We start from the raw sequence: 15,568 nt of genomic DNA, 5'->3' as shown, positions 1-15,568 counted from the left end.
GGGGGGGTAAGTTCACAGATGACTAACGCGTCTCCACACAGGCTAGACAACAGCAGCCCTACACTCAACTACCGTTTGAAAGATTGCACAAATTCTTGGCAACGCGTCCTGTCAATAGAACTTTGCCTGACGCCCGCAAGAAGGGTATCCTATTGGAAAAAGGTCCATTTGTGGAAATCCCGAGACTCGATTCGTCACGGAGGGGGAGACCCAAACAATACCCCAACCATTGTTCGGATCTCCCCCTCCGTGACAAAGCCTTGTATACATGAGCCCGACGCAAGCGGGTCGGGTAGGGGGGAGCCGGTTGTCGAGCTGAGCCAGCCCGACCCGTCCGGGTTTACATGAGCTTGTTTCTGTCGGACTTTAGTCGGGCAAAGATCGCTGCTACACCGTGCGTCGAGCAAGAGAACCAGGCGCAGGCAGGAGAGGAGGAAAAGGAGGAAGGCTCAGACGAACAGCTCACGGTCCCGGCCTCGACCAGCAAGGAGGCAAGAGAGGAGGTGCCTGCCCGACGCGTCAGAGTATACATGCCCCTCGCCCATCGGATAGGGTCGAGCCAACCCACCCCCTGCAGTCGGGCTGGCGGGACCCGACCCGACAGGCCTTTAGCTCGACCCCCTAGCGTATACATGAGCCCGATAGCCGGTTTTTAGCCCGACAGGCCTCCCCGACCCGACTTTGTCGGTCTCATGTAAACCCCCTGAAATACGTCGCAAGAGGTTCCACTATGCCCCCACTCAAGTCGACCGCGTTTACATGCTTTCTGTAGCAGGGTCGGGCCAAGTCAAACCACGCCTGCACCGGAGTTCGACTCGATCACTTGACCCGCTCCCCAAGTGTTTACGTCCCTCGCTGCATGGAAAGGAAAGGCGAGAGTTATTACGTTGTAGAAACATCATACCCTCTCTGAATACCCCTCGATTCAAGGTGTTTATAGCGCCACCCTCGTAATTTTTCTCCACTGCAACGTTCTTAGTGAACGTACATTTCATAGATGGCGCTACCTACTACATTCATCTAGAGTCACTGGAAAATTTTCCAGTGACTCTACATTTATCGCACGTGGCTCTGCTATTCCACTATTATTTGCTTTTTCTACACTTTGTAGTTAATAATTGTTACCATTTGAATAAAGGAAGGAAAGCCCGAAACTTTAAAAGATAAAGAACAAGCCATGGAGCATTTCAATCATGCTTAAACAATTTCATAAAGAGCTCGCGCGCTTCAAGCGAACCACGAAAAAATTAGCTGAAATCACCCTGACCGTGCACATTCCTCGAGAGTCGTAGAGCAAAACCGATGCTCTGACAGCGAAGTATAAAGTTTTTCCACGCGGAACCTCAGCACCACTAAAAGCTCGTTACTCGAACAGTTTAGCATTTTCTTTTGGCCATTTTACAAAAAATGCTAACTTTGATAACAAATAACTTTTACACTAAATGAGGCAGACAGCTGATATTTTCAGGAAAAAGCAAACCCTACAACACCTCCAAACTATGCAAAAAATCTCCGCAGCAGAATACATATCTTGAAAGTTATTGTATATACAATTACCTGTTTTATACACTTTTCAAAGGCGCGTGGCTAATAAACTAAGCGATACACCTTAATAAAAGTGCTTAACTTTGTTCATTAAGATCTAGTCTCTAAATAACTCGAACGGTTTTTCTCTAGGTGCAAAAGGTTTTGTGCAATTTTGCATTTTCTGAGACAAGTAGAGCTGAAAAGCCGTTTCTTACCTTTGCGTTTTTCTTTACAGCTTACACATCTTTAGAGCTATTTATAAACCAAATGCACCATTCGAAAGCAAGGGAAATAAGCTTTACAAAAATATTAAAACCACATTTATAAATTAAACGAGTGAGGCACAGTAGACGTATATATATCACCAAAAATTGTCGTCTCTTCACCACCGTTTCTATATGCAGATGCTAACACGCTGCGCTGCGCTTGTTTTTCATCATTTGCCAAACTCGACTCACAAGCCGTTCTTTACTTCGCTTAAGCGGCCAGACTGAGACAAATGTGAGGGAACAGTGGTCGCTGTCAACGACCTGTGGGGTGAATTTTAAATTATTTTAATCTTGTCCCTGTAGCTACCATGCATATTCCCGCTAGAAAAGGAGAGGCGATCGTATTTCCCTAACTACTCTATCAGGCTGAATTCTCGTGGAAGAAAAGACCACGCGCGTTCCGAAATACCAGCCACGTATACGTGCCAAAGCAGCTTTCTTGTATACTAATACTTGTTTGTTTTTGACAAATCGGAACGCTTAATTTTTTATTGTCCGGTACGTAGCATATAGCTGAAATTTCGGGCTGGCGTTGTCGTACGCGCGTTTTTCTCTGCATTATTTTGTCTCATATATAATGACATACCAGACTGCCCATCAGGTCTTGCCATTTTCGCTACAATTCCTTGTACGTTTTATTTTTTTATTTTTTTTTGTACGTCTATTTCGCTCGTTTTCATAAAATGTAACTTTTCGCAACCATGTTTTCATAACATGGTTGTGGTTTGCAAAACACACTATAAGGTTCATATCTTTCACGCTTAGTTTAGTTCGAGAAGGCATGCGTACGCGATTCGTTAAGTAGGAATGTTACATTTCAGGAAATAAAATATTACAAGTTTGTTACACAATTCTGCCCAATGACAGCTCCGCTCACTTACGCCAGCGACGCAGCCTCCAATCAATTACGGGGAATATGTACCACACTGTTGGAGGCCTGGCGTCTGCTCACAAAACAGAAAGCTTTAGGATGAGGCCGGTATATGATCGGGACTTTTTTGCTTCCACTGGATGTTTGCATGGCGAGCATGCATACATACATTGAGTATAATTAGAGACCATTTAGATTACAAAGTGCGTCCCCAAAAGTGGATTTTGAACACTATACATAAAACTTCTCTGGCGAGATGAAGGCCGCAGAGGTATTCTGCTCGTTTTGTTCGGCTTGTGCTGGGCGAATCTCCAAACTGATGGAACAACGCATAACTGCATGCTTTTATCTTCTTCTGACGGATCATATATATTTTCTGCAAACTCCAGTTTATATTATTTTGACTATTTACTGTAAGCGTAAATGACTACTCTTGGGTAAAAATATTGAACATGCTTAATTCGTCATATTTTATTTCCTGAAATCAAACGTATCTATTAAATTAGTGACGTAGAGTCTCGAAAAAACTAATTCATCAAGAAAGCGTGCGCCTAATTTTTACCATATTCTCGGCAATTACGTACATCTCCACAACCCGATTTGTCATCGTCAGGTTGAAAAGACTCCCATGACGTCCCCTGAGAAAGTGTAACTCGGCTACAATCTTCCATGCTATGAAAATTGCGCGAAATAATTGAATGTACAGAAAAACGCATAATGACTTTTAGCAAAAATGACAGCAAAAATAATGGAACAAATATGCAATATATTTTATGTCCTAAAATGTAGCGAGTCTATTAAATGGAGGAGGTGCTACCTTCTCGAACTAAACTAAGCGCGAAAGATGAGCCTTACTATGCTCTGCAGCTTCAGAACACGGCGCGAAATAAGCGCACAGAAAAACACGCATCATAGCAACATGATGCGCGTACACCAACGCCACCTCGAAATTTCAGATATATGCTACCGGACGAAGACGTGCATATACATGGTATTCAAAATTAAACTTTCCGGTTAGTCAGAAACAAAAGCATTAGTACAGAGAGTTGCAATTGGCGGACATTTCGGAACGCGTGCGGTCTTGTTTTTTGCCAAGAGAATTCAGCCTGATAGAGTAGTTAGAGAAATACGATCGTCTCTCATTTTTCAACACGAACAAGCATGGCAGCTGCAGTGGCAAGAATCAATTAGGTTAGAATTCAATCCACAAGACGTTGACAGCTACCACTGCTCGCTCACCTTTGTGTCCGCCTGGTCGCCCAAGGAAAGCAAAGAACGGCTGTCGTGTGTCGAGTTCGGTAAACACAGACGCAGCGTAGCGTGTTAGCACCTGCATATAGGGAGTTTGAATGAAGCGATGCATGCTGGGTAATCCACCGTGATTTTGTCGTTCGCAGCAGACGGCGGGCAGCGCAGCCATGGCTGAATTGAGCAACTGCCTTGTCGTTTTCGACGGTCCATTCGTGCGCTTCCCTTACGTGCGTGCAATTGTCGGCAAATTCCTGAGGAACGTACGCGTCGACACTGTGCCCGAAAAATCAAGCGTGCTATGAAGAAATGTAAAGCAGTGCGACGCGGACCTGTTCAAGCTACGCGCGAACGAGTGACTGCTCTATGCCTCCGGACCTGGCCGCCCGTCGACATCGCCGACATTTATGATTTCTAGTTCTGGAGAATAGTTTGATACTTGCCCGGATTGGCGTCGATCTCTCGTCTGTTGGCCCTTGCGAGCCATTCGCGTCAGCGTCGCTAGAGGTATCCTTTGCTTTCTCGCACTCGTGCAGACGCATTTTTTTGGAATCGTGAAGAACCCGCAGTCGGCCTGTCCGATCGCGCCAGCATCGTCTGCGCGCATTACGCGATCATGTATGGGGCTGTGTGGCAGTGCCGTGCTGCGCCGTCTGCAGCAAACGACAACATCATGGCGGATTGCCCAGCATGCATCGCTTCTTGCACGCCATCTGTTCAAACACACAAGTGCAAGCAAGTTCACAAACAACCCAAAGCCGCTCGTGAAACGTGATGCCATTTATGTTGCTTTCACTTTGACAAATTAGCACTGCGAAAAACACGCGCACTTCTTACTCGTGATGAGTAAAATATTCTTCAAATTCATTTCGCATACAACTATGAAAGCAGCACTCAAAATGCTCTCTTGATGTCTGACTGGTAGACATAAGGTGGCTATTAATTAATGTTGCACAGCAGCAACATAAAGCGATTCAGTACATATTGAGAAAGGGGAGAGACGCGTATAGCTTGCACCTTTTTTCTTCCAAATGGAGGCAAACCACGGTTGCCTCTGCTCCTGGTCGTAAAAGCGGCCAGACAATTTGTAGGAGCTCGTTCCGAAGGAGTTTTTGTACCTGTTCTAACACGTCCCTACGCAATAGTCGCTTTTCTTTATCTGACCCGGACCTTACAAAAAGAAAAATATCTGAATGATTGAGATTTCCATAAGCCATAACATTTCACTACGTTGTAACGCGACGAGAGAGGCTGCCGGATACCCCGCCAGCGTTTTGTGGCACCCACGAAGGCGGCGCAGTCTGGTGATCATAATTTTATGTTGTTAGACTTTTTGGTTTTGGTCGGACTCGTGTAAACCGACGTCCAGCCATTGTAAAGGGCACGACCGTGACATAATCATCATCATCAATTTCCGGAGCCTTCCACTACAATTTTCCTTATAACCTGAGCCACTTTGGAATGTTAATCCTTATAAACCAAACAAAACAAAACCCTGTATTTGAGAATCGTATAAGCCCGGCAGGGAATGCTCCAGATAAACAGTGACAACAACTGCTTGAAAGAAAAATGCACGGAATGCAGCGGCGGTAAGGAAAGAAAAGGAGGACGAGCAGCCGGGCAGAGACGGGGCTGGCGGCGCAGGCCGCAGCGATGCCTCATTGACGATCGCGAACCGCCGCCGAAATTATTCGCCCAGCACGGCCACACCATTCAATGCTCCGAGTCCGCCTCAGCACTGACGATATCACTCCCTGGTAAAAAGTATCGCAGAGCCTCGACCGGCCAATCGAGCGTCAACATGGCAGACAGCCAGCGAAGGGTGAGCGATCGCATTCGATGCAGCAAGTTTCTACCAGCTTTGAGGTTGAAATATGGGTTGTCCCACGTTTCTTAGAAGTCACCAGTAATAAGGCAGTCAAAAGAGTCCGATGATAATGCAGCGTTGACTATAGGCGTAGCTCTTCGCGTTTGTTCGCAAAGCCACGTCGCTTTAATGTCCAGTCCCCGGCCACTTAAGTCAAGATTTCTCTCCCTTTCGAAGCAGGGTGTGCCAACTTGTTCATCCGTGAACGCACGTGACTTAGCTAATTCAGCACGTGTTTTAAAATACCGATGGGGCTTACAGTGGAGCTCTCCCACTCTTGAGATTGCCGATTGTGAGCGGAACATTGCGCCTCAGCCCTAAGGTCGCTACAGCATCACTTGCAAATCCTTATCGCATGAAAACCTCGCGCACCGCGCCAGGTTTCGACGCAGAGGGGTACCTACCAGGCCAACTTCACGGTCTACCCGAGGGGCCCTTCGCCTCGGCACACGCAGGCCCCTGTGCCCATGCACAAATCGGAGTCCGCGCTCTCGATGAGCGTGACCCGTCCGAGCTCACCTCTCCTGCCGCCGCATCAACGTCGCGGCACCATCTGCACATCAGAAGTGATGCGTGTCGAGTCCAACACTACGGTGGCGCCCGGTCTAGACCAGGCCATGCCCCATATCGCTCCAGCCACGATGCCATCACCACCGCCACAGGAGCCACCACAGCCGCAGCAGTCGCCGCCGCCGGCCGCCATACGGCGTTCCTACATGGTCACATCGTTCGCTGAACCTCCTAGCACTCTGGTAAGAACTTGTACAGGCCTTCAGCGCATGTCGCCAGAATGTGCCGATATCGATGATGGTCCGGTGCGTTGTGAGCGCTAATATCACAAACGGACAAACAGCAGTGTGGTCTTCGACGATGAATAAGGCCGTGTTGTCTTCTGCGAAATCGCAACGGTTGTGAATATGTGTACAGCCTCCAGAGTTAGGCATACACACTGCTTGAAACCGTACACACCCTCGTCAGGGACGGCACGCCATCCGTTACAAGACTAGCTTTAAGAGCTTTAAGGAACTCTAAAAGAAAGCGACAAGTCCAAGCACACTAATAATAAATAATAAAGGTTTCAACATTCATGGAAAAGAGAAACTCAATCATCAATTCGATTGGTGCATAGCGCTAAAAGGACAATCATCAAGTGACAAACGAAAAATCTGTAACGATACCTTCTGCTGAAATCTTTTACCAAGCCCCTCTTACGTGCCTCTTGTCTCAAAAGTACGTCGTAATTCAGAAGCGGACTTTGGGACTTTCCACGCTGTGCCTCTTGCTTCCTCTACTGGGGCGAACAAGTGCCAGCGATCAATCAGCGATAACGCTCCTTATTTCTCCATGCAGCCCGTTGTGCCAACCGGGGGAGCAGACTGGGCATTTTTATTTTTGCTTTTGTTTGCTCTTCACTCCCCTCCCCCATATTTTGTCTCCCAGGCCTCATGAGAGTGCTCACACCGGTGCTTTAGACCCCATTCTTTCCCAAGACGTTCTGCCTCAACCCCATTCTCATTGGCTGGCAGGTGAATGCGGCAGTTTTCGGTTACGACACAATGATGCTGCTGTTACGGTAATGCGCGCATGACAACAGGGGGAGATAAAGGGCCTGGCGGCATTGAAGCGCAAAGGGGACAACTCCAGAATTTGCTGAGCTCAAAGAAGCCAATTGGCGTTTAAAGCGGCGACATAATCGCTGAAAAAAATTCCGAGAGCACAGTTGAATCTACACGGCATAAATGCGAAAGCCTAAGCGTCTGGTGCACACGGTGCATCACGTTTGCCCTCATTATCAACTAAATGCACCATCATAATCATTGCTAATGGCATCATTGTCACTATCACTAATTGCAGTGTCATTGTAATCGCTGCTATCATCCTCACGGTAGACAAGGAGAATTCTTACGTGCGTTTCACTATCACGGGTGGGGCGCAGTTGGTTAAAGTGCTCAGCTGGGGATCCGATGGAGACAGGATTTTGTATTTTTCTGTTGATGTCATCATGACGTCATTTGATTGATAGCTATAGTGCGACCGGACGGGCGCCGATAGTGTGAGCCTGAGCCATTTAAGGCTTTCGCCTATACAGCTGCGGCAAATGTTCAGTCTTCGCAGCGCAGAGGCCGGCAGGGAGCCCGATTATGACGCCATTTACAGAGATAGTACATTTCCAATGCAATAACGCGTGCTCTGAGGGGTAACACGACCGCCACGGAATATAAAGGTCGCTAAGCGATGTGTAATGGAATCAAAAGATGCAAGGCAGGGCGTGGGCGAAGGCAGTGAGAACCCGAGACGTCACAAACGACGACGTCATCGTCTAGTCTCTTCGCACTGCTACAATAGTGGATGGCTCCAGAAATTGGGACCACCTGGGGTTCTTTAAAGGGAAGCTGAAACTGTTTTCAAATTGCATAAAGTTTGGTGGTTGGAAAGAAGTGGTTTTGTTAATAATGTGTATAATTTTTTTTTCTGAATTATGACGATAAGAGCGATAAGAGAAATCGAAATCGCTTGTTAAAAACTCGCCGCGGTCACGCTCTCGTCACTTGCTGGGAGCGGCGGGGGCGGGGCGCACAGGTGGATGTGACGTCAATCTAAAAATGCCGGTCGGCCGGTTAGGTCGGCCGCGCGTTTTACACGCTTGCTTCGCTCCATCCCGCGCTTTAGTGATCGACGGATCAGCGCAATCTGCTGCTGGTGCCGTTTGTTTTCCAGTTCAGTCGTTCTGTGCTGAAGGTTCCGCGTGTTCAAAGATTCCACGAGGTCAACCATCAGATACGCAGCTGTTGCAGAGTAGCGCTCCGCGGGCTTCGACACCGTCCGACTGCGAGCCTCTTTTGCTCAGTTGTAAGATAAACGTTCGATGTTCTAAAAATATTTTCCTCGTGTCATTATACAAACATTGTGTGAGTGCGGGAAGCGACTAGTGGCTATCGCCACGGCTTTCCGTTGTGCGAACAATGGGGGTCCAGGGGCCCTATTTTAGACAATTCGCCATTTTGTTCAAATTGTGACGTACGCGTGACGTGTGCAGTAGGACGGTGCCAGGTTACGTAAGCACACAATCGGGTTACGCACTCTGAAGAAAAAGAGAAATGAAGTGACAGAAAAAATTGTCAACGATTAAATTACTTTTTAATGCGAAATCTGAACGCAGCTCACCGGCTTTTTCCCCTTTTCTATAGATTGAGGTAAATATTTCGAGCAAGTCACGTCTGTACAATTACAGACAGCTTTTTTTATTTTTCACACGTATTCTTTCAAGAAACACCCAACTAACAGTTCTTGGCTGCCATGAAAGAAGCTTTGTGGTCGGAGAAATGAAGATAGCAATTAAGTTATCGGGAGGTTGCGGGAGGCAGCGCGTGGGCCCAATAGGAACGTTGCGCGACGAACAGACTGACTAATGCCGCTAGCGAGCGAAGAGAACGTGACTCTGAGTTTCGGCTTGGGATGCACGCACCGTGATCCGCTGATAGGGAGCCGACGTTTCGGCAACCGAAGAGCACCCTCGCCGCCACGCATGAAGAGGGGGGAGGGGGGGGGGTATAAGCAGTTATACTGTACCTTTGAGCCCGCATTGTTCCGCACACTTTTAACGTGATAGCGTTGAAAAACTGTTCTGTTCAAAATCCGGCGTTGTCTTATTTGCGAGCGAAAAATCATGGGTGCAGCTTTGCAGGTGGCAGGTGAAATTGCCAGGTACTGATTGGTCACAAGACTATATGCCATGGCATGCAGGAGCTGCCAACTCGGGATTTTTTTTTTGTTTTGTTTTTTTTTAGATGGGTACGTGAGATATAAATATAACCTTCCAGGACCCTTGAGCTGTCACACGGACAATCTCAATGCCCATTGAGTCAATGGCCAATGAAATTTTCGAGGGTCATCGAGATGCACCGCTGCCACACGACAAATTTCAATGACCAATAAATATAGTGAACATAAACATCCGACAGATGGCGCCACTGGTAACGACATAAAGATATGAAGTGAAGCAGGATAAAACAAGGCTGATATCTCACTGAGCGCTGTTTTAATTGAACGTTCATTCGGAGAAGGGTATTCAATACCTCACACTTCGTCATAACCCACAGGCACCACAGGCAAGCAAAGGTAGAATGACGATGGGCTAACGATGCGCAATTGTCGCGTTTATTTTGCCCCGGCGATGCTGCCACAGCTCGACGGTCGTCATCGCCACGTTTGTTGTTGCTATCGTTAGAAGCACTTTTTGAGCCCTTTTCAGTCTCAGTTGTTTCAAAGCGCGCTCAAAGTCGAACATGAGCGAAATGCTGCAGCATGGCGCACTGCCACAAAAGAACACCCAGACATCCTAGAACAGCGTCAGTTTGTTTACATGGGAACACCGCGCATTCTATACAGCGATCATTTTGATTTCCGAAAAACGAGCTGAAGGCCTGGTTAATGTAGTCTAAATATAGTTCAATCCAGAAAATGTTTTGTGTATTTTAAGTTTCTTTATTGTTTTTCACCTTAGGGTGAGTACAGGGCTGCTCTCAGTCTCCCGTGGCATTCCAATGGCCATTCGCGAACACCACTGAGTCAATGCCGATAAAGTTCAATAGTCATTGAAAACCACCGTGTGGCAGTGGCCGATCCTCATTCAGTTCGATCTCCATCGCCTCAATGTGCATCGAAACTGCACGTGTGACCCACGCAGGCACATCCGTAAGGCCTGGTTAAAGTGTGCGTGGCTTCATAGTTATCTTTGTCTGGTTAAAACAGGGTATCTTACGACTGCATGCAAATAAATACGTGCGATATAACAAGGCACAAATTAACGGTATAGAGATTGAGCGAATAGCGACGCGAATATACGGGAATGACTATCCGCGGGGAGCCGCAGACGGAAGCTATCAATCACTCTCACGTCATACCTATAAAAGCGGAGCTTCTGTGCCCCAATAACTTTCAGCCCATTCCATACGCTTGTTTGCCTATACAAAGTCGACATTATTATTGTCGAAATTTTAACGAGAGTTTGGAGATTGATTGATTGATTGATTGATTGATTGATTGATCGATCGATCGATCGATCGATCGATCGATTGATTGATCGATCGATCGATTGATTGACTGGTTGATTGATTGATTGATTGATTGATTGATTGATTGATTGATTGATTGATTGATTGATTGACTTTTCAGAGCGGGTATGGGCCGTACCCTGGATACAGCCGCACGCAAGGTTGTGCCCTTCCCTCTCGTCCCCCGAGCGTGCAGCGGTCGTCGAGTGGTCGCCGATCGCCGGATCGCCGGCCCCGCAGCGCTTACGACTACGACGAAGATTACGGCTACCGCCCGAGGAACTGCGAAGACGACGACTATGAGTACACCGAGCGTAGCTGCAGGCGCCTCCCTTCGCCGCAGAGGGCCCGCTCCAGGAGGGAGGCCGAGATGGGAGGTACGCCTTTTGACGCTACTGCTCCGCGAGGCAGCGCAGGCGCGTTTGGAGCGTATGCCATACTAAACGTTAGTGCATTTATAGGCCGGCAGTGAAACAGCGAAGGAAGGGAAAGGCGAGGTTCACCTTGTTTTATTAGTTCCGATGTCAAAGATCAGCTATTATTAGAAGCTGGAGACGAATTTCCCTCCATTGCCATTCGCTGCGTGAGACTTAATCACACATAGTGTGCGTTTGTCTGCTTGCATGCAAATGAGGCGAGAACTTGTGGTTATGCGACACAAGGAACTCGAATAAGCTGGGAATAAACGTGAAACGTACGAATTTATCTACAGCGTCGCTTCTGCATCGCATGCACCCTGACGGTGACGAAGACGGTACTACGTCCAGAATTTGTAAACTGCTACTTTTATGCATTTCTGTAGGGACGAGATGGGTTCTGCGTACCAACACATGCGAGAGACTATAGTGGTTGTTTTAGTGAATGCCAACCGGACTATTTTAAAATCGTCCTTTTGGCGTATAGAAATTGCATCAATGGTATTGTAATTATTGGAGGACGTCAGAAAACACGCGAGTCATGTTTCATAGTAAGCCGGTTCACTAATTTCTAATAGTTAACTATTTATTTAACTTTTTTGCTACTGAAGATCATGCAGTCGGCCGATAGATATCGCTTTTCCAGTTTCTAGACCCACGAAAGTGCCGATTCCCTCGGCGCTGTGGCTCAACAAATTTCGGCCGGCCGCGAGCTCTCTTCTTGTCGCGCCTCAAAGCGACTGCAATCACTATACATGTCACACTGTGGCGCACATTATGCGCGGGCCCAAGCGGCCGAAGCAACGAAGAGCAAAGCAGCGCGGGCAAGACAGAGGCGGTATGGGCGTCGCTTCGTGACGCGGGCTTATCAAGGGGCTTGTGGCGGGCAAAGTGCCATGGGAAGTCGCATTTTTTTTTTTTTTTTCATATTTTAAAGGTTGGTTGGTTGGTTTGTTTGTGGGGTTTAACGTCCCAAAGCGACTTCGGCTATGAGAGACGCCGTGCTGGAGGACTCCGGAAATTTCGACCACCTGGGGTTCTTTAACGTGCACTGACATCACACAGCACACGGACGCCTTGCTTTTCGCCTCCATCGAAAAGCTGCCGCCGAGGCCGGGATTCGATCCCGCGTCCTTGGGAACAGTAGTCGAGCGCCGTAACCACTGCGCCACCCCGGCGGGGTCATATTTAAAAGGTAGTATGACTGTTACCAAAGGCCCCTTCAAATCTCCAGTTGCAATGAAGCACCTAACTGTAATGGTTAGAAAGTTACCTATTGTTATTTGTTATCGACTTACTATAGTTAACATGGTTCATATGCTTCAACGCTTCAACTCTGACGTCCGTCAACACAGGTATAGAAAACGCCACAGGAGCCATCCCGTAATCTGAAAAGATCAATTTCTAAAATTTCTGGCTCACTGTCATCGAAACAAAGGCATGTAAGTTTTCAAGCAGCACACGCTCCATGCTCCACACTATCTTGTAACTGATCTGTAACTGCCCTTTTTTTTTTTTTTTTTTTTTTGAAGCGAAAGCTTCACTACGCCAGGTAGCGCAAGCCGCCATGGTATGCACGGTTTTCACCTTGAGGGAGACATAGATGTCAAGCTTCTGTGTTAAGCTTGGTGGTCGCCATGCGACTTCGGGGCATATTCACGTAGGGCCGACTACTGTCAGGGTCAAGGCCATGTGAGGTGACGTCAGTGTGACGTGGCAATGGAGGACGCTAGAGGGGCGATAGGTACATAAATAGGAGCCCCCGGGCTCCTGCCTAGGTTATCAACACTGCGCGAGATGGGGGAGGACAAACACCCTGCTGCATTATGTTAAAACAGCGCTAAAAACATCTTGACTTTTACAGGCTGAAGAAACACCACAGGAAGAAAGACACAAAAGGACAGAAACGCTTCTGTCCTTTTGTGTCTTTCTTCCTGTGGTGTTTTTTTAGGGCTATAAAAGCAAGATCATGTACCAACTAACTCATCAAAAAGTCCTTCTGCCGCTAAAAACACGGACAGATAGGAAAGACAAACACACATTCCAACCACTCCAACCAACTTGCCCAATAATCCACTTCATTCCACTTCACCCTGCTGCAGTAGAGCGTCGGAATGAGGTCCTGAAAAGGCGGCGTGTCGAAGAGAGCGATGAAGAACGGACTTTACGTTTGGAGAAAGACACAATGGGTTCAATCCAAGGTTGGCAATGAGCGTAGCCATGTATATGAAGCTTTCGCTACTCTCCAGTGTTAACCAATGTTAAAACCATCACCTATGTTTTTTTTTTTTTTTTTTTTTTTTTCACTGCTTCGATTGCCTTAGAACCTGAAATGCAAACCGGTTCCATTGCAGCCAAGTCGCCTGCTCGGTCCGGCAGCCGTCTTCGGGTGCTACGCATCGAGCGCGAGGTCAGCGACGGTGGCTCAGCGCACCAGAGAACTCCTTCGGCGAGCCGTGGCCGACTGGGTGATGAGCAGGGGTTTAGCCGCGGCCGATTGGGTGAAGAGACCGAGACGGCCGGGAGCTGCGTGTGCATTTGCGGTTCGGCGCGCAGTCCGTCGCGTGGCCGCCTGTCGGGCATCTACATCAAGCCGCGGCGGGAGGAGGACGAGGAGCTGTACGTGATCAAGAGGCGCAGAAGCAGGAGGAAGAACAAGAGGAAGAGGTACACGCCTCCACCGCCGCCCCCTTCGTCGCCCTCGCAGCCCGGCCTGGTGGGTTACCTGTGCAGCCTGGTGGGCATCAAGAGCGACGAAGTGCCGCCCACACCGCCTGCGCCGCCACCGTCGGCCGCCACGGACTCTGAAACGGAGGATGACGCCGACTACGAGCTGAAAAGGCTGGATCGCGCCGAGCTGGAGAGGCTGTGTCGCCAGATTGAATTCGCGCGGAGCGCCAGCGCCTTACAGAAGAAGTAACTCGACGACTTCGGGTAAAGGGAGTTGACTCCTAGCAGCCAATTTTATATCCCTGTCACACGGCCGACTCGGAACTACCTTGAACTTCCTTGGTCTAAAGGAGCGCAAGGGAGTCGCAGGGAGTTTCGCCTTAAAGGAGTTGTCCCCGTGTCACACGGCTTGCAACGAGCTTCTCAGAGCAGCCAACAGGGGGCCATTAGGCGCTGTTTATTTTGCACAAAGATATAAAAAATAATGTCCAAAACAAACTGAAATATTTTTTATACTACTATTTTCCTCGCAAAATGCAATTAGCTTTAGTCATATCAATATAAAAGAACACAAATTTGCTGAAAACAACGACCATGCTCTAAATATAGCCATTTTTTCCGCTCTGCTGGACACCATGCGCGGCGTTGTGCAATACGTGGTGCAGTCGCGACAATTAAACGCAACTAACCGAGTTAGAATACAATTTTATGCAATAAAAACTAATATATTTAGGAGTAAAAATTACATTATTGAAGAAATATGTTATTTAATGACTCGGAAGCAAAGCACATTGGAAACGAGAGTACTCCCTTCGCCCATCAATGGAGATCGTCGATCTCCTTTGCTTCAAAACTCCATTTAACTTCCTTCCATAATGGTCTGCCGTGTGACACGGCACGTATCTCCCTCGAGGTAATGGCTACCTTGGTTGAAGGGAGTTGAAAGGAGTTCAGCCGTGTCCGTGTGACAGAGGTATTAAAGCGGGCATTGCCGTTCGGTGACGAGCGTTTTCGATACTCGGCGAGGGCGCAAGGAAGCTGAGCACAGTTCCTTGCACTTCTGCGAGGCTCGGTGATATTAGCAATAGTTTAGGAGAATATTTAAGTTCATCCTGGCTATGGTCTAGGCTGAGGTTTTTACGCTTCATCATAATCAGCATGCGCGACTACGCCCGCCGCAGGGGAAAGGCCTCTCCAATATCAATTCCCCCGATTAACCGGCTTGTAAGGTGCCCTACTTAAGTACTTATATACTTAGCTGTACATATACGTTGCGCCAAATTCCGGCTGGCACACGCATACATGCCCCCCCCCCCCCCTCCTTCTAAATGAAGAAACATGACAGGTTGTGACCGGAACTTCAGTGTGCTGAAAGGCATGACGGGTACGTACGCTATCGCCACCTAGTCTACATACCGTATACACAATTGCTCATTATTACATTCAAATTGCCTGGAGTTAACATTACACGCGTGTTCGAGGGGAATTCACTTCTTTTTTTTTTTTTCAAAACTAGCTTTTTAGGTAAAAAAAAATAACTTCTCCATGACTGCCCACTGCGACGATGGCTCAGTAGTTAGGGGGCTGAGCCGGGAGATCCGCTTTCGAACCCGGCCGCGTTTCAAAGGAGACGCCAGCCAGTGTAC

The 15,568-nt window shown here is 47.9% G+C and overlaps 1 protein-coding gene across 1 annotated transcript; it reads left to right on the top strand.

The window, feature by feature from the left end:
• The first annotated feature begins 5,716 nt into the window (after positions 1-5,716).
• Positions 5,717-14,172, top strand: LOC146203440 (uncharacterized). The gene is made up of 4 exons (XM_084603011.1): positions 5,717-5,737; positions 6,175-6,534; positions 10,958-11,213; positions 13,607-14,172. Exons 1-4 carry the CDS (start codon positions 5,717-5,719, stop codon positions 14,170-14,172), a joined length of 1,203 nt encoding a protein of 400 aa, XP_084459137.1.
• Positions 14,173-15,568: the final 1,396 nt, after the last annotated feature.

This window comes from Amblyomma maculatum, chromosome 1 (assembly GCF_055883805.1).
Source record: "Amblyomma maculatum isolate TAMU_Amacu chromosome 1, ASM5588380v1, whole genome shotgun sequence".
NCBI classification, from domain to species: Eukaryota; Metazoa; Arthropoda; class Arachnida; order Ixodida; family Ixodidae; genus Amblyomma; species Amblyomma maculatum.
Note: the sequence above shows the minus strand (reverse complement) of the source record. Positions and strands in the feature narration are given on the sequence as shown.